The sequence below is a fragment of the Rhinolophus hipposideros genome (genome assembly GCF_964194185.1).
Source record: "Rhinolophus hipposideros genome assembly, chromosome: 1".
In the NCBI taxonomy this organism is placed as follows: Eukaryota; Metazoa; Chordata; class Mammalia; order Chiroptera; family Rhinolophidae; genus Rhinolophus; species Rhinolophus hipposideros.
Genome location: NC_138047.1, coordinates 86,068,664 through 86,088,610, shown reverse-complemented (window position 1 = coordinate 86,088,610; position 19,947 = coordinate 86,068,664). Strand labels below are relative to the sequence as shown.

At 36.5% G+C, this 19,947-nt stretch overlaps 1 protein-coding gene and 1 pseudogene across 2 annotated transcripts in view; both read right to left on the bottom strand.

Annotated features, from left to right (window-relative positions):
* The window catches only part of ARAP2 (ArfGAP with RhoGAP domain, ankyrin repeat and PH domain 2), a 185,518-nt gene that overhangs the window by 86,919 nt on the left and 78,652 nt on the right, over positions 1-19,947 (bottom strand). Inside the window, exons 14-19 of the mRNA XM_081053892.1 lie at positions 18,003-18,177; positions 17,405-17,539; positions 5,359-5,503; positions 3,041-3,143; positions 2,182-2,380; positions 1,919-1,982 (exon numbers count right to left, since the gene is read on the bottom strand). Of these exons, the coding sequence (XP_080910018.1) occupies positions 1,919-1,982; positions 2,182-2,380; positions 3,041-3,143; positions 5,359-5,503; positions 17,405-17,539; positions 18,003-18,177 (821 nt within the window). The remainder of the gene's footprint in view (positions 1-1,918; positions 1,983-2,181; positions 2,381-3,040; positions 3,144-5,358; positions 5,504-17,404; positions 17,540-18,002; positions 18,178-19,947) is intronic.
* On the bottom strand, positions 10,569-11,239 carry LOC308495967 (developmental pluripotency-associated protein 4-like; annotated as a pseudogene). Its single transcript has 2 exons — positions 11,117-11,239; positions 10,569-10,845 (listed from the first exon to the last, which is right to left on the bottom strand). The product of its transcript is annotated as a developmental pluripotency-associated protein 4-like (transcript).

Here is a 19,947-nt window from a genome sequence, read left to right as displayed (position 1 = left end):
GAAAACACAAAATCCTAATTATGCCTGTAAATTTGAAAAACACACTCTAACATAAACATCTCATCGACATCTTGCATGCTGTCGAAAGGTGCCGATATCCTCCCAAGAAGTGGAAGAAAAGACAGATTCAGATAACTGTTGAAAGTCATTATTCTTGTCACCAGCAAGGAAAATAACCAGAGGGAAGTCTGATTCTGCTATATTTTTATATTATTACATACTTTTTTTTGGAATTGATCTTGTACTCTTGTAGAGCTAAACATTCCAAATCAGTTAATTAAGGGATTTTAAAATAAATGACAAAAAACAAAAATAATAATAATTTGTCCAAGAGACTTTACCGTCCTAATTGTGATATGACCCCAGCTACTCCTTCCAAGGTTAGTTTTCTGGATCATCCTCTTCTTCCTGACCTCTAAATGCCCAAAACCCTGGGGCCACATCTTTAAGTCTCTCTTCTGTCTATACTCTTTCTCGAAGTGAATCCGTCCAGTTCCTCGGCTAAATAACATCAGCATGTTGATGATTCTCAAATGTGTATCTCCAGCTACAACCCCTCCACTTAATTCCAGACGTGTATATCCAAATGCCCACTTAGCGGCCCCACTTTGCAATCAAATAGACATCTCAAAGATATCATTTCCAAAACCAAATTCGTGATCTACTACTACTATTACTAACTTACTAGTGTCTGACCTCTACTTTCCTGTATTTTTGTTATCTGAAAAACAAACAAACAAACAAGCAAAAAACACAGAGAAAAACCACACCATCATTCACGTGATTGCCCAGGCCAAAAATGTTGGACTATTACACTCATGGAATCCATCAACAGGTCCTCTCATCTGTAGGAGCATACTAACTGGACACTCATTTTCACTCCTGTTCCCCAATAGCCGATTCATCTGGAGTCAGAGTAGTCTTTTTAAAACCTAAATCAGATCATTCCATTTCCCAGCTCACAAACTGAGCAACTTCCCATCATGCTTAGAATAAAGTTCAAATCTTTACATATCAACACCTGCAGTATAACATAAGATCCTATATGATCCGGCCCAGGGATATCTCTGAAATCATTTCTTCCCGCTCTCACGCTCATTCAAATCTACCCACCCCTAGCAGCTTCCTTCAAGACGCTGAACATGCCAAGTACAATGCATTCTTAGGGTCCTCAAAATATTCTTGACCTGCCGCCTGGAACACCATTCAAACTGCTGCAGGGTTTGCTTCTTCACTTTATACAGATCTCTGACCAAAATTCCTTTGTGTTATCACCCTGTCTAAAACAGAATACTGCTCCATCAGGATCTCTCTCTTTACCTTAGTTTTCTTCAAGCATTTAAACCTGATGGACACAATACTAGGTAACTTTCTTTTCCTGCTTATATTCTGTTTCCCTCATTAGTGTACATGTTTCATGAGAGCAGGGCCCATGTCTATTTTATTCATCACTGTATTCCCAAAAGCTATAACCGTACCTGATGCACAATGGATGCTTCATATTTATTGAAAAAGTGAATGAATTCGAGAAATCAAATTTTAGCTGTGCATGACTCACATGCAAAAATAATTCAGGATATTATTTATATTCCTCATACACCTACACTGAAAATATATTTACAACTACCAAATGCTTTCAAATACTTAAATGTGAATGTCCCAAATGGATCTAGATCTATGTAACATTATAATAATTGCTCACACTAAGTTTTGTCATAACAAATATAAAAAATATGCAAGCTTCACTGGTGTATTCTTAATACTGAAGAGTGTACAAAAACACACACACACACACAAACATTCTCTTCAGAAAATTTCCAACAGGCTATAAAATAATGGGTTCTCCGCCAAGAAGATAACCAAAATAACTCACTCCCTCGAATGATGACAATAGAGTCAAAGGCAAAAATGTGCTCACCTCCCTTTTTCTACCAAAAGTAAGACATCCAGTTTTTCCCCATTTTGAACCATTGTGCTGGTGGCTAAAGGGAGAAGAGAAAAGCATTAGTATATTTAAGACATTTTACTAAATACCCACTACATACCCATAAAGACACAATTATTAATACTCCTTAGTCATATGTTTGGGAGTGAGCCATCATAATTTTGTGTAAAAGCTACTATTACCATATGCAATAAAGACGGTGTCAAAAATGTCAGAGAGAGAAAAAGAAATCTTACTTAGCTCTTGCAGTCTTCTTAAGTAAATTCTATCTTCCTGAACTTCTTGCACTTGAAGGCAAAAATGCAAACTAGATTTGTCCATAGCAAACCAGCCTTGTCTCCACTGATCCAGGGCATGGCAGTCTTTGTAGTAGAGTTGACCAATCAAATCATAGTCAGCTTCTGTTAAGCTTTCAGCAACAAAGGGAACAAAATGCTGTTAAAACAAATACAGAAAAGTAATAAAGACAGTGAAAATAGGAAATACCTTCTTTATCTATAGATACGAGGGAAGATAAAAAAAAATACCTTGGTTTTCAATTTTAAAGATTTAGAAGTAACCCAAATTTAAAAATAATTATTTAAGCTTGTTATCAGTTTTGAAACTGAACGGCTAATAATGCATTTTCAAATGGCAGCATCTTAACCATTTTTCTTGCTATATGTAGAATTGAAACAGGAAGACAGTCTCTTTTTTAATGTATGGCATTTTTCAAAATATCAACCTTCAATGTTTGTCTCCATTTGTATCTTTTACTGAATCTGTCCCTTCTCCTTTTCTGTATACCATGAATAAGACATCTACCTATAAAAATACATACACAGAAATGACTTTACAGTACTGACAAAAATCTTAGTCATAAAAACATGGCCTTAATTTGAAGAATGATTTCTCCAAGGTCCTACATTAATTTCTTCTCTACTTAAAGTTTTAAGCCGGTAACCTCTTTTGGTTACAACCTTTGAAAACCAAACGAAGTATGGACATTCTTCCCAGAGTCTTGCATGAAATTTCCATGGACCTCTGACGCTCAACCACAGACCCCAAGTTGAGAAACTTCTCTGGATTTAGGGTAATAATACGATATTTAAATACCTTAGCTATTGCTTCTGTCCATTTTCTTTGGCCTTGAGATGTTTCAGCTCCAAATAAAAACGCACGTTCTGATGGCAAATAGATCTCAAAGGTAAAGATGGGCCTACCACACACAGAGATAAAAAGATACCACTAGTTATGTTTGGCTCTCATGAAAGCAAATCACAGGAAGGTCAAGTACTTAAATTCATTCTGAAAACTAGATAATGTTGTGAAATCAATATATCATATTTATCTGTTGATGGTTTATATTTTATTCAAATGAGTTAAATGGACACACTGGATCATACAAAATGAATATTCTTCTGATTGTAATTACTTTACTGCATGATTTTGTTGCTGTCCTAGACCCTCTTCAGTTGGCTGATGTGGCGAAGGGCTTTCTTTGGTCTTGTCTTCCCTCTGAGGCCACTCCTTTTTTATGTACTTACTCTGACCAACTGTTCATTTAATCTTATCAGATCAATCATAATATTCTCTCAACCCACTGTTTTGTTTCGTTTTTTGTTTTTTTTTTAATTATCTTTTCCTCTAGTTGAACTCTCAGGTAATTATGGTCTCTCTCCTCCAATGTCTTCCTTACTGTTCCATCCTGTTCAAAGCAAACATTGTCCAGAAAGTTCTCTAGCCCTATTCTTTTCTTACTTCACAAAGTTTCCTTCCATCATGTCATCTTATACTGAAATGTCATCTCCTTACTGTAGATAAAATTAGAGTAATATCCCATGTCCTGAATTCTTCCCTTGGTTCCTCATCCACAGCTTCAACTATTTCTTGGAACATGCTAAATATGTATGCTGCTATTACCTAAGAAAACTCAAGATAGCCTATGTCAAAGTCATCTTCCTGTTTCCTCTTTTGTACCCCAAACTTGCTGTATCTCCCTCATGTTCCAAGTTTGAGATATCACCATCACCTCATCAATAAGCTCAAAACATGGTGTTTAGTTTATTCTTCCCCTTAACATCAGCTGTTCATATAGTCAGCGGGACATTTAATCTTATCAGATCAATCATAATATTCTCTCAGACCACTGTTTTGTTTTTTTTTTTTAATTATCATTTCCTCTAGTTGAACTCTCAGGTAATTATGGTCTCTCTCCTCTAATCCCTTCCATACTGTTCCATCCAGCTTTCTTCCCAAAATACAAATCTGTGCAACTCCTCAGTGCCTACATTACAGAGTTCAAACTCTGTAACATGCTAATTGAGGCAATTCAGAATCTGGCTGCGAAAATTATTTTTTAGCCACATCTCACTGGAGATGCTTCTTATTACACATCTACTTGTATCGGTGACATTCTATCAAAAATGTTTTGTCTTTAAATATAACTATGCTGACAGAAACTAATATTAATTATTTTAAATCCTATTTTATTTACTAATTAAGCAATTTAATACATAGAATGCACTTATTTTAACATTGCATGGTAAGACACATTAAATTGATTATTCATGCAGAATAAAAACTCTGTTAAAATTAAAAACAAACAATAATCAATTTTGTTGGCATAAAAAATATTAAATTTACTAGAAAACAAGTCATCTCAACTAGTATATATTGATCTTTACGTCCTAGTATGGTCCATGTAATTTTATGTAAAATAATAACGTTTTGCATATCTCTTTCCTTTCTTGTATTAAATTTTTATTGAACAGTATGCTCCTATACAAGTGATTTTGGCAGATTTTAATTTTTATAATTCTTTATTAAATACATCACAAAATGTAATAAACTTCCACACCAAAATTCTTCAATGGTCTGTTTCTAAAAGTCCTCACAGAAACTGGATTCAACTACTCTGTGAGTCAATATATATAAAAAATAATGCTTATTCTTTTAATTGCAACTTTTTTGAGACAATTAAAATGTCAAAGTAAATATTTAAGAAATTTCACACTTCCATGTTATTAAATATACTTAGAATTTTGTTTATATTAATATGAATAAATCCTCACCGAATATTTTCCTGTCATATATTTAAACCATGATGTAGTAAATCAATGTATAAATTTTGCCATTAGTCCACTATTTTAAATACTAAGCCATAAAAATTATAGGACATGTTCAAAAATTAAACACTATCAATTTACTTAAGATTAGATGCAAACATGTAAACCTAAATTATCTCATATATTTTAATTTTCCTACTTTTTTAGTGAATTCCCTCATGAACTTTCAGAAGCTACAAAATGAGTACCCATTAAACCCTTTATAATACAAGAACTGAAGAACTGAAATTAAAAAACCCGTATTACCTGGTATGACACGCATCAGAAAATACCTTTCATCTCCTGACTGTTTAATGATAGACCTACCCAGTATTTAGATAGAAGTCCTCTTTGTGCACTGCCAGGCAGATAACTTCATTGATATTAATGGTGCCATTAGGTGTAGTAGACTTATCATTTTCATAGTAACTCAAGAAGCCTCCTTCCAAAACACACCACTTTTTATTTGTCTCTAAGAATTTAAAACAAAACAAATAAATCGAACTATATCATAACTCTAATTTTAAAAAAAGTACATGGTTTAAATAATGACTGCATACAAATCAATTTATTAATTTCCCATTTTATGTAAAAAACATGTTATGGCTGCACAAGATATAAAGTTGTCACATTCTGCTCTCAAAAAATTTACTGTCTAGTAGCAAGAAGTGTATAAGACAAAAATAACTGTGACATTGATGACCAGTGAACCTGGAAGATCCATGAAAGACTTCTACAAAACAACTCTGACACAGCAAAGGTTGACGTCTGTACAGAGTTGGATAGGAAAAAGAGTAGGGTAAAAAGACCATGGGTGATCTTAGGTATTCAGAATAAGAGGGCGTCAGAACCTCTATGCCCTGAATGCTTTGATTAGGGGACTTAAAATTTATCTTGTAAGGGCTGCATGCACAACAGCAATCAAGGCAAAGGCCAAACCCAGACCAACACTTGTTTTTGTATTTAAAGTTTTACAGAAATACAGCCACACCCATTCGTTTATGCATTGTCTGTGGCTGCCTTCTCACTACAAGGGCAGATCTAAGTTGCGGCAGAGACCATCTGGCCCATAAAGTTTAAAATATTTACTATCTGGCCCTTTTCAAAAAAAGTGTGCTGAGCTTTGATTTTGTAGTTGATGGTAAACCATTAAAATGGGGTCAGCAGAAGATTATAATCAGATCTGAATTTTACACAATCCACTTAATGTGAAAAATGGATTTGAGAAGGTGAGGTAACCAGTTAGGATGCTGTAGACACACTCCACTGAGAGATGACAGCCAAAAGCAAGACAGAGGTAGCAGGGGTAAGAGGAAGAAAGGAGAGAGAAAGAGAAAGAGGGAAGGAGGAGGGAGAAATGCGCGCACGCACTGTGTTCTAAGGAGATAAACACATATCCATTGGATGCAAAGAGTAACGAGGAACTAATTAATGGTTGCACTATGTTTAGCTTTGATTACAAAGGAGGCAGTGATGCCCACTTTTACTTAAAAGAAAATAAGGTTGAAATACTTTTAGTGCGTGTGAACTTCCTTTTAGATACACTGAATGAGAGATATCTTGGAAATCCAAGTAGAAATATGTCTTAGGCAGATCACCCTCTAGGTTTGCACCTGGGAGCAAGGAAAGGCCTTAATGAGTAGCAAGTCTTTAGAATGCAGGTAGCAGTTGCACATATAAAGTAACCAAGGATAAAATCTTAGGAAACTTAAAATTGTCAGGAGTTGTCAACTATACTTGAATAACAAATATATATAAACATAAAACACTGTAATGGATATAGAAGGTTTCATGAAAGCAATGAGCAAATGAGAAGAGAGTGCATAAAAGGAGCAAAGGAGCCAATGAGAAGAGAGTGCATAAAAAAGAAAAGGGTAGATAGAGTATTTCAAAAAGGAATGATTACTGATTTAAATAGAGCAAAGAGATCTAATAAGAGCTGAAAAAAATGTCAGTAGCTCTTCATAATAAGGAGGTGATTGCATACTTCACTGAGAGTGCTGAGAAAGAAGCCAGCTTGCAGCATATTGAAGGCTAACTGGGAAGAAGTGGATCCAGTCAGGATAGATCAATAACCTGTGTCATACAGGAAAAGAGTTCATACACTAAAATGAAAGCATGAGCTATGGCAAGGCGAATGGCAGGCAATCAAAAAACGTTTACTGAAATGAACTGAGGATGAACATGTTCTCTCTCAGAAACAGAACTGAATAAAGATAAGAACTGGGAAGATACACTTAGATGTTGGGTTAAGAGGACTATTAAACTATAATGGCATCCCGCTCTGTTAACCCAGTTAGACCAAGCCTGGGCTTAGGTACCACCTCTCGTTGGAATCTTCTCCAACCCTCTATCCCTCTCGCCAGGCCGTGAAGTATCTTCCTGTGGCATTCTTAGCACTATGAGGACCTGAGAAGGTGGAACTGGAAGCCAAAGACCGTGGGTTCTAATAATGCCTCCATCACTAAGTGGGTACCCTTCAAAATGAGCTTCACCATTCTGTGACTTAGGATCTTCATCCATAAAACGGGGATAAGAAAAACAACTAACTCATAGGATTACAGTGGTGATCAAATGATGCAATCAATACATGTGAAGCACAGACAAAAGCGATTTTATACATGGTTGTTTAAATACATACTATTTTTATACAATCTAATTTTTTTATGTAATATAACAATTTAAAATACTACTTTTTAAATATAACCACAATATTTGAGCAATATAACAATTTAGATTTATTTATTTACCCAGCAATGCTGTAAGCTACTAGAGAACAAGGACTGTATTTTCTGTTCTTAAGAATCACCACATGGCTTAGCCTAGGGAAAGTTTGTTGAAATTTTTATTTTCATAATTTAGGAAGTAAAGTTGTTAGTTATGGAGATGGCTCAGATGAGATTGCCAACTTGAAGAGAATTGCAAAGATAAGAAATGGGTTAAAGAATCAATAAGAGAATCACAAATGGAATTACTTTTAAGAGTAGGAGGAGGTTCCCTGTATGCAGCTCCATTCCCTCCCCAAATCCCCCCAAAATGACACTGAAGGAATAGCAGTATAATTTCAAAAGGACAAGGACAACTGAAGAGACCTACAGGGCATAGGAAATGACTGAGCTGTCTGAGAGACAAAAGCTGGTATCTTCAGACATGAAAATTAAGTCAACAAGAAGTAAGCAATGTTCTCCAAATTTCCAGAAAGTCTTGAAGAGGCTCTCTCAGGAAGTGTGCAGCAAGAAGTTATTAACTGCTACAATTTAATTGACTACCTAACCGTGGAAATCAGAAACTATTTCTTAAAGGCTATCTATGCTTTCTTTCTTTCAATTTTGAAAATAAAATTTGGGGCAGTTTCTAACAAGATGCAATGCTTATTTGCTAAAGTGGAGTCTAAAGGAAGACAGTGGGGCTAGGAAGAAGGTATCATTTCAGACATGGGTCTGCTCAGGCTTGTTTTAACTCCAACTGAATTCTGAAAATGATGTGCAAATAGAAAGTGTGTATTTACCGCTTAAATCTCCCAGTGGCTTTTACTTTATTATATATTCTGAAAGCACTCCTTGCATTTATTTAGCTTACTTCCTGACTAAACCGTAGACACTGAAAATACAAATGCAAAAGAATTCAAACAAAAGAGACAAATGCCAACCAGACAGATGATTTTCTATTATCTGCCTCTGTATTGCCAAATTTTGTTATTGATCTTTAGCACTCATTTTGCATTCCCACTTTAAAAACTTAAAATAATGAGCCTTGCTGATTAAGCAACAAAAAATAAACCATTCCCTATATTTCCTATTGAAACACACTAACATGTGAAAATTTAATTGTGAAAGATTTATTTTCTATAGGATTTAATGATGTAATTCAAAGTCCGTTTTGCCAAGTCACTCTAAGTGACAGAAAATATTAAGCTCAAATGTTTGACAAAAGTAAGGCTAGGAAGGAAAAGTTATTTGAAATTTTCAGTTTCCCTTGATAAAAGGAACTATTTTTTTAAAGTTTTGGACTCTAGAAATTGTACAAAATCTCACATTGTTAAGTTACTGCCAAAAATTAAGGAACCCTTAATGTTGCATTTAAAATACACGTTAGACCGATAACCAACAAGGCTAATAAACAAGGTCTATACAGACATAATGAATAAAGGTCTATAGATACAGACACTTAATTTCCTAATTTTGACAACTATACTATGATTCCTTCAGGGAATGCCCTTATTTTTAAGAAATGCAGATGGAGGTACTCAAGGGTAAAGGATCATCAAGTCTGCAACTTACTCAAGTAATTCTGAAAGTATGTATGTACACGTACATATGTGTATGTATGTATATATATATACAGAGGGTGCCAAAAAAATGTATACACATTTTAAGAAAGAAAAAAAAAAAACTATTAAAATTATGCTGATGGTAACCACTTTGAGCACCTCTTGTAATTGCAGAAGTCAAACCTGACTTGTATTTGTCTTTTGTTATTGGTATATTTTGAGTATTACAATTTTAATACAATTTTTTCCTTTCTTAAAATGTGTATACATTTTTTGGCACCCTCTGTATACACATGATAAAGTTAATGTCAAATGGTGATATTTGGGATGTCTGGGTGAAAGGTATATGGGAATTCTTTATACTATACTTGCAATTTTTCTTTAAGTATGAAATTATGTTAAAATAATTAAAACTGTATTAAGTTACTCTATTTTTTTCAAATGTGTGTAACATTTATTACACTGAAAAATTCTGACTAGTAATCATGCCTTTTGGCTTAATTGTATTAAGAACATTTATTTGCATACTACAGTTTCCTAAATAGGTGAACTATACATACGTTTTAAACATGTCATGTATTTATGATTCAGAAGTAGTTTGGAACATTTTTAATCAGTAAAAATATATGAAACAGTTACAAGTGGAAATAACACTGACAAAGTGTCCTGTGTTTTTATCCCAGAGACACATCACATCAGAGATATCTCAGGTTAAGAAAACTTCGAAAAATGTTTTGTTGTATATTAAGAATGTGTTTTGGGGAGTGGAGAGAATAACAGTGCTCCCTTTGGCTTAAAACAGTCAAGAGTTAGAAGCCGCTAAACTCAGAAGTAGAAGGCAGCAGCCCCTGGGGGAGTCGGCATTCTGACAGGAGCACATTGTTTCTTCACTTTAACCCCTTCACAAGGCTCAACTCCAGCTCCCCCTTCTAAAGAGCTGCTGAGGTCACTTCTATTTCAGAAGAGTAATCATTTGATAGAATTCACCTTTTCATCTTATTAACTTCAATGAATGATAGTTTGTGAAATGCTTTTCCATTTTAAAACGTAACACTCTGTATCCCAACCAATGCAGACACAAGATACCGTTGGGGGTCTGCGGGTAACATCTGCATCCCACCAGTCTGTGTGCCTTCGCTAAGCAGGAAGCATGCAAGGTGTGGAGCAGCCTGGAATTCAGCTGTCAGTAGCACCACGGAGTTGATAGCAGTCTCCTTTCCACCATTAATTATAATCATAGCTATATCTTTTACCCGGCATTGTAATCTCATTGGAGGCTTTGCAGCAACACCTTATTCCTATGAACACATTTGGGACATAGCATATTATCCTCCAGGTGCGAGGGTGGAAAGTTGCAGGCAGGCAGCAAGAAGAGTGCACACAGTCTCCCTTGTTTTTCAGGAACCCAGGCTTGCCCAGCGTAAGACTGTAGCTGCACCCAACCCTCTGTATCCGCTGGGAGACCTCACCCGTGGACCACACACCACATGACCGGAGGCCTCTTATGACTCACTGCCTCCATATCCCCAGCTCCGGATGCAGTTCTGGTCCAGGAGCAAACACATCCTCCAGGGCGGACGTTGTCACCACGACATTGCCCATTCCCTCAAGGAGAGCTCCCTTCCTCAGGAGGAGCAGTCACTTTAGAAGGATCAGAACTTTCCAGACTCATTCTCCCTTTCCCATCTTAAATCTCCTTTGTGATTTTTGTTAGGATCTTGGCCTCCATTGCTGTGACAAGAACATCCTTCTGATTAGGGTGAGCATAATCGCAGTCTCTTACATGCTTCCGATTGCAAGCCTTTGGTGTCCAGCTTTCATTGCTGGCACCAGGCCCTCAAGATGTCTCGGAAGCAACTTGACTGGTGGCAGTTTAGAAGGTAATGGAGGAATTGGTACCCTCTTTTGAAGTCTTACTCTTTCATTGCCTAGTGCCATCTTTTGTGGACAGGAAGCTCCACCATCTTTCACAGATCTTTTTCGATCGGTTCCCTTCGCTGAGTTTCTTGTGTACTTGGTTCACCCGCAGCCCGCTGTTCCTCTTCAGCTCGTGCTGAGACAAGCTGGAGTCTGCAAGTCATATTTTTCTCCCCTGCCTTCTTTGTGCAGTTCCAGTTCTTGCCTTTGCATTCTCCAAACTCAGAAAAGAAGACGAGGATGATAAAAAGAAAATCTTCTTACTTGTGAAAATTTAAGTTACTCTTTAAATTTCCCTTTATCATAGGTGGGTCTGGGGTGAGAATTAGAAGAAAGAAAACAAGACGATGTGTTTAGCTTCAAAAATCATCGTGAGGAGAAACACTCAAAAGGTAGAAACCCTGAGAACTGTAGGATCCCTGTGTTGAGAAACCGATTGTCAAATGAAAAAGCTGAATCATAACTGGCAGAAGAAAACAGTGCAAAAAAATTCTTAATGGGTACTGAGAAAGCTGACAGAGACCTAATCAATTCCTACTGGAAGGATGACATATTGCTCCCGGGTCCTCAAATCCTGAATCACAGTGTATACTCTGCACAGCTATACGAAAATCACAAAAGCCGTTATTTTTAACTGAGTATTTTTGCAGATTTCTAAAACACAAGAAAAAGTCCAAATCCTACTCAACTGGAATTACAAAAGGTTTCTTAAAACAATGTACTTAGATGAGTAGAATCATCTTCATAAAGAATAAAGCACGTAATACACATTTATTCAGTACATTGCTGATCACCGGCACAGATTAGGAATTCCACCCTGTCCTCAGACAGTTTATAATCCAATCTAAGGAGTTGTATTTGGGATAACAACCATAACAACCATCAAATGGATCCTTTCAGGTGAGAATTACACATGGAGCTAAGCAACCCTCAGACTGAAGCGATAAAAAAAAATTTCACAGAAAAACACAGCTCCTGAAATAGTCATTTATGACTGAAAAGGCATGATTCTAAAGTAGCGAAAAATGCATTCTGAGCTGCAATCATTCCATAATTCTGAGAAAAAACAGCAGGAGGAAAGTCATAGAAAGGGATAACTGCCGAAAAACCTATTTGGCCAGAGACTCCGAATTACACATGATGTTAGGAAGTGGGAAACAAGACTGCAGGCTCACAGCAGAGGCCAGGCCCCAGGAGTCCTGCGTGACAGGTGTTCTGGAGTTTGTACCTTTCTCAGTAGCCAAGTGGGAGCCATTGGAAGGTCTTGAACAAAAACTGCCAAATACATGATGCATAAAATAAATGTAAATGCAGAATCTAATTATGTAAATTCTAATGGGAAACAAATGACAGACCTCTTTAAAAAGGTGAGTACAAACTCATTTTAAGTTAAAAATAGGAGCTTGAGGAGATTTAGTCCTACAGAATTATCATCACTATAACCCTTCATTAGCTTCATTTGAATAAGTGAAAAATAGGCCAGAGGTCGGACAAGAGAGGCACAGATATTACCTTTGAGGATTTGTAATAATAACAAAGCTGTGATAGAAAATCTTGACATTCCTTTCACTTGGGAAGCAATGAAAAGCTTTCACAAAATTATATTGGATTGCATTGGTCTGCTAAGGCCAATTCAGACATGCTCTCCTGACTTTGACCTCAAGAAATGTCAATACCATCCATGACACCCCATCTGCTCCAGAAGAAGTCTTACTGTTAATCAAGTTATCAGACGACATCCATAAGAAACAAAATTGGGGCCACTCTCAATAGGTAGCCCTCAGAATGCAAGCTGTTTAACACATAAGCGGTAGTGTGTATGGTTTGTTGGACTGGCTGGAGGGGTTGTTCATTCCTTCTATCAAATCTTAATGTTAGATCAGGGAAGACAAACATTACTGGAATTTACTCAAACACAGGTAAAGGACTCCAGAAGTGACCTTTGAATTTCGACTATGAAGTGATATGGATATTATAGTTGGTTACGTGGGTTGTCAGCTACAGCCTGAAGGATATACCTAAACTCAAAGGCTGACTGGAAACCAGAAGCAGCTCTGTATACAGAGAGTCCCTCTGTTGTGTTCCCCCTCCTCCTTCCTTCCTCAACATATTTATGTGCCTTGCATTATGCTACACATGTTATATACACGAAATCACTGAATCCTCAGAACAGCCTCATTAGGTCAGTTCTATGATTACATACTCCTTCCTTGTATCCTGTTCACAGGCACAAAATGATTTTCTAAAATCATACAAATACTTAGCATCACAGTTGGAGAGAGAAGCCAGGCAGTCAGTTCGGAAAAATACCCTTTTAACCACTACACATACAACCCTCTGTGCCTGTTACACGTTTGTAACATGTATGTCCATTTTTCAAATGTATTAGGCCAGAGCAGAGCTCATACCTTCTAGCACACATGTGCACAATAAATCTGAGATAGTTAGGGTGAGATTTTATTTTTTGGAAACCATGAAATTGTTTCCTGATGAAGAATTTCCTAAACTGATGGCATCCGGCATCCATTACAAATAGGAATACACACTAGGAATCCTTTTCATTTAAAATAAATTTTAAAACTATACAAGCTAAGGCATTTATAAAACAAGAGATCTTCGAAATTCCTCAATGCTAATCTATGAAATGAAATATAAACAGAGATATATGGAGTTTCTAGTAAACCCTATCAACCACTTTCTTTTTTAAAAAATCAAACACTGTGTCAACAAATCAAAGTGAGATGCTAAGGGGAAAAAAATATGGTTGAGGGGAGAGAACAGAAAACAAAACCAGGATGCTATTATTCAGCTCTATACTTAGGTTTAACAAGAGCTATCAATCTTTCTTTTCATGAACACTAAATTGAGAAGAAAAAGAAAAATACAGATCAGTCTTCATAACCAGAGGCTAGAAGAACTTCACATCCTGAAAACCTGAACTGACAATCTGAAGCCTCTGTAACTCTCTGAAGGACTGCATGCATTTTACTCCTCGATTTTTTCTTCGTTTTAATCACTTTGCTCTGTGGCGTCCTGACAAGCACTGATGGAGTGCTGCAGTCCAGGTGCTTGCCATTCAGAGGCAAAGGGTGACAACCACACTTTAATCTCTAAATCTTTCCAAATAATTCATCTTTTCCATAAAGCTGGTGCTCAATCAGAGTAACAACACTACAGAATCCTGAGGAAGAGAAAAAGAAAAATACAAAACACCGGAACTTCATGCTTCTTGGTGGTTTGACATTTTCTTCTTTATTTTTAAGTAGGCTCTTTCTGAACAAAATAACGTTTTGTGCCATCAACTATATATTTTTAATGCAGATGAAAACCAATATATTAACAAAATATTGCACTTCTGCACTGGCAGCAATAGGATTAGAGGCATGGTCCTTTTTTCAACAAATAGTTATCATGTGATGATGATGTGTTGACAGTGTTTTGGCACCAAAGACTTGATAACCCTGGATAAGCCAGAACATGTTGATGCCTCACTGAGCTTCAACTCCAGAGGAAATGAGAAACCAGTGAAGGAGGGATCACCTTCATGTGCAAAGTGCTACAAAGGAAATGAGCAGCAGACTGAAAGAGAAGAAAGAACTGGCAGTGGGAACACACTTTAGCAGGGGGCCAAAAGGTCTCTCCGACTAGGTAGCACTGAATTGATCTCTGAAAGATGAGGAGACAGAATGGGGGAAGAGGCCTCCTTGCAGCGAGAACAGCAATCACAAAGGTCCAGAAGAGGCAGAAAAGAACATAGCATGTTGTAGTAACAGACAGGAAACCAGGGTGGCCAGGCATGATGTAACATAGGAAGGAAGAATGAGAGCTGAAAGCTAGAAGGTATGAGAAGGTCTTGTAGGTCATAATAAAGAATGGGGCTATATTTTGGAATGGGAAGCTGTTAAATGTACTTAAACAATGGAAGTACAGGATCTGGTTTACATTTTTAACGGTCATTAAGCCTGCTTTTTGGAGAATGGTTTCGAGGGACGCTAGGGCAGGTATTGGCAGACAAAGAGGGAGTATTACAGATCCGGCAGGACATGACGATGTTAGTGAAGAAGGAGAGTATTCCACTGCTTCATGATCTATTAATAGTTTGAGTTTGCAATAATAGAGCTTACTGACCAACCGGATGGGAAGAAATGAAGACCATTAAAGAATACCTTACCAGGAGACTACTTTCCAGTGAAACACTTTCTGTGTGCCACAGAGTGAAATACAAAAGTTCAATCTCATATTACTTAAAACAGAATATTCCAAAATGAGAAAACATCCCTAATTAAATTATACATACAGAGAATGCACCAGTTTCTGTTTTCTGAAACAAATTTTAACAATAGAATCTATAATAAAAGATAAATGTAAACAATGATTTAGGTACAAGTTCAAAACATCAAGTCAGTCATCAAGTGATTAAGAAAAATGATCTAGTTCAAGGACATAGAAAAACAGCCAGGTACGTCTATAGGTAGTATAACTACAATTGTCAACAAAAAATAAATAACTAACTAAAAACTTATTTCTAGCCTGCAGCATGCCTATGATATATTGGAAAGCTCTAGGAAGAAAATCTTATTATTTCAAATTCCCTATTTCATCTTTGTATAAGTGGTTTGAAAGGTAGGTCTAGATCTCCAACTATTTAGAAGAGTTATTCTTTAAAAAGTTATAAACTTATTTACAAGTCCATTAATTGCCTTATTATTCAATTATTTTAATAAATGTTATAGCCAATTCACAGATTATTCAGGTACTTTCTCCCTCTTTCTGACCAGTCAACTCTTGACTACTTCAGAATTAAACACTGGTAAGGAGAAAATCTCTGTAAAATTTGACATTTTTATTGATTAGATTGAGTGAAGGAAGACATTAAAAAAACAATTACTGAAAGAATCAAAAACATCTAAATGCAAACGATAAAAATGCTCCGCCATCTTAGTGTCACCCAGCCATTACACTTTGACCAAGGCCAAAACATTACAATAACATTTATAACACAACTCAGATGTAAAACTCTGCTTCATGCTGAGCTCCTCCGTTTTTCACGTGCAAATCAGCATAATGCCAACTGTCTTGCAGAGTTTTTTATGAGGATTACAATTAATGTATGTAAAGTACCTAAAGCAATGCCTTACACATAGTACATGCTCACTAAAGGACAGCTACTGTTTTCAGAAAACTCTAATAAAGTACAGTTAATCCCAATATAATTCTGCTTAGGGATATCATTTTTTTTTCAAGGATTTATACTGAAATAATCATTTCAAAGGCACATGGATCAGGATTAACACCCTAAAGTGAGTTTTTCATCCTATTGTTCTTTTGCTCCAGTAATATAGCTGGATTATACCACCCAGGGACCCAATACTAGGCTCCTGAGCCTCTGAATGCCCACCATCAATTGCCCTGTACAGCTTAATCTTTCAAATTATCTTTGTTCCAGTAAAAGACATTTCATATTTTCCTGCCTATAGTTCTAAAATTAGTTCAAATACATGTAGCATGAGCGTGACACCTGTGTCTTAGGCATTTTTGTATTCCTAATGCCTAGCACATGCCTGACACAAGGACAGAGAAAATCCTACTGGGACCTTGCTCAGAAAATTCCCCAAACCTAGAATAGGTTGTTAAATCAAATCAATCCCCATCATTATTTGGAAACCATGCTTAAGCTTTATTTTACTTACATACCATAGACAAGCATGCACGTGTGCACACAAATGCACGCATACAATCAGAACAAACTGAATTACTTGATATCACGGAGTATGCTGATAGAATATGTACTGAAATCTTGCCAGTTCTTCCTACGGGTTGACATTTATCTATATTATCTCCCCAGTTAGGGTGTCTGTCCCTTAAAGGAATGGGCTGAGTTTCCCATTTCTTGGGAATAACCCAGACATCCTGAAACAGAATTGGTTGGCCTTAAGGTAGACATCAGTGAATTCTATTGCGAATTCATTCACTCAGCATTCCAGCCCAGTAGTAAACCCCTGTTGCAGTTCATAAAATATTAGCTGTGCCTGGAAGCATTTATAAATCCTCAAAAAAAAATATTTCTCTACTACAAGATCAAATCTAACATCTTAAGGGAAAAAAAAATACTAAAATTTAACCTAATTGTTTTGATAATGAAATAAAGTTTTATCGGATAAAATCTTAAAGGAGCAGAAAGGATACCTTCAAGCAGTTTTTTCTCTGAAGAGAGTTTAGAAGCAGCAGAAGGAGCCTGATACAAAAAGTCACAGAGGAACGTGGACTGGGAGGATTCTTGACTTAACCCACCTTCAAAATGAATGTCATGTTGAGGAAAATCTAGAAAAAGTATAGAAATAATGCATTTGAAATCTAAAATATAAAGTTTTTCCTTTGCTTATAAATATGTAGGTGAGCTTTGAGCTAGAAGAAACACTACTTCAAATATACCACAGAAAAACATATACAAAGATATTTATTTTACTTTGCAAAACAACTCCCAAAATAAGCACTTGTGTTTATTATTCATATATGAAAATCGGATTTAATTTTGGTGAAAACGATTATGTGGGATTAACTGATTTAATCTTCCATTTGTACGATTAAAGAAACAGAAAAGATTTATTTCCTATACTTTTTTTTTTCTTATAATGAAAGAAAACACAGCCTTAAGCATCTCCCAAGTTTTGGGTAATTATATTTTTCTACATTCTGATGGATGGCTCTTCTTATATTTGGGCTTCAGTCATGTAGGAATATATATGAGAAGAAACCAGGCTAATGAAGGGATAGGGACTCTCACCTGAGAACTTGTTGTGGTAGAGAAATTCCATTTGCAGACTCTGCCCAGCCTTCTTGGCCAGCAGGTATGGGGTGCTGTGCACAGGGTCTCCAGTTGTGCACATGACATCTGCTCCACTGAACAGCAAAGCCATTGTTTCCAGAACATCTGGTTTCACTACAGCAGCACACAGAGCCTGGTCATTAAAATAAAATACACCTTTTAAGGGAAGAAAATATCATTCTAGCTATTGAAATGAGTGAAAGTCTGACCATTCATTTATGAGATGACGTTTGTACTCCTTTTTAACTAAGAAATCTAATAACAAGTATGTTGTGAATTAGGTAATAGGGACAAAAGGCCTGCTTTGTAAGAATTTAAGTTATAACCCAAGACCTCCAAGTCCCAATTCATTGTTTTGGAGCTGTGGTGTTCCAAACCTTCTAAACCATCGTTATTTCTTTGGAAGAGATTTTTAATACTTACATACTATTATAATGACTGGTACCCAGAAAATTAAAAAATATTTCAAAAGCAATACAATGATGTATCTACTAAATATTTTCATATGAATATTGTATGTATGTATGTATGTATGTATGTATGTATGTATTTTCCAGCCTAATCAGGATCCGTAGAATCTTTAAATTATTGCTGTGCTTTGGTAATTTGAAATAATATTTTTTTGGGGGGAGGGATATATGCAAAGGAGGAACAGTAAGCAGACATAATAAAACATTGTTGACATGTGTCATCACTGCACAAACAGTAGAACTGCTGGGACAGGATTTCCTTTTTCCTTGAAGTAATAAGCTGCCTTCGTATCTCTTCTCATCCTCTTTTCCTGTTTCCTCATTGTATTGGCTTCCCCTTTGCTTCCAAACTCTCTGATTTTGGCACCCTGACCCCTTGACTCTTTAGCTTCAGGGTCACCAGTCACCTCCTTCCTGACTTGAGCATCTGGATGGATCACTAGTAATTTGCCCTCTGTAATGCAACTTCAGGGTAATCGTGAACTATCCCAGTGGGTACCTCAGTGTGAGTGTAGAGCCAAGATGTCCCAGGACACATTCACACTTCCAGCCTGGAGGGTCTACTATTAAAAAAGTACTTATCTTTTCTACCACGGTTCAGCTGACCTCCAGCAATTTCCTTCACATCAAAATCACGGAGCCTGAATTCTTGTACCTGACTGTACTGATTTGCTAGGTGATCCTAGGCAATCCCTTCTCCTCTCTGGGTCTTAGTTTTTTCACATCTGCAAAATGAAGTTGTTGGAAAATCTAACCAGCTAATGTCCCTTCCACTGTAGTGGCCTTTAATTGCCCTCCCAATCTAATTCTATGCATTTCCTCTCTTGCTCTCTCTAATCATTCTATTCTTTTCCTTCACAGCACTCTGTACATGTGGCAGTATATTTACTGGATTTCATCTATGTATGGTCAGTCTCCACTATTGAATGAAGATCACGCTCATGAGTGAGAGAAGCACATCTACTTTTCACTGTAGCTGCATCCCCAGGACCTAAAAGAGAACTCAGCAATTGTTGTGTGTGCAATAAATATCCATTCACCAAGAACACTCGGTGGGAAAAGGATAGTCTCTTCAACAAATGAAACTGGGAAACTGGATAACTACAGGCAGAAAAATGAAATTAGACCCCGTCTTAAACAACTTACAAAAATTAAGTCAAAATGTATTAAAGACTTAAACATAAAACTTGATACTATAAAACTCCTCAAAGAAAATGGGCAGTACTCTCTTTGACGTCGGTCTTGGCAATGATTTTTTGGATATGACACCAAAAGTACAAGCAACAAAAGCAAAAATCAGTAAGTGGGACTACACCAAACTAAAAAGCTTCTGCACAGTAAAACTATCAACAAAATTAAAAGGCACCCTAATGAATAGGAGAAAATATTTGCAAACCATAGAATGGATAAGGGTTTAATATCCAAAATATATA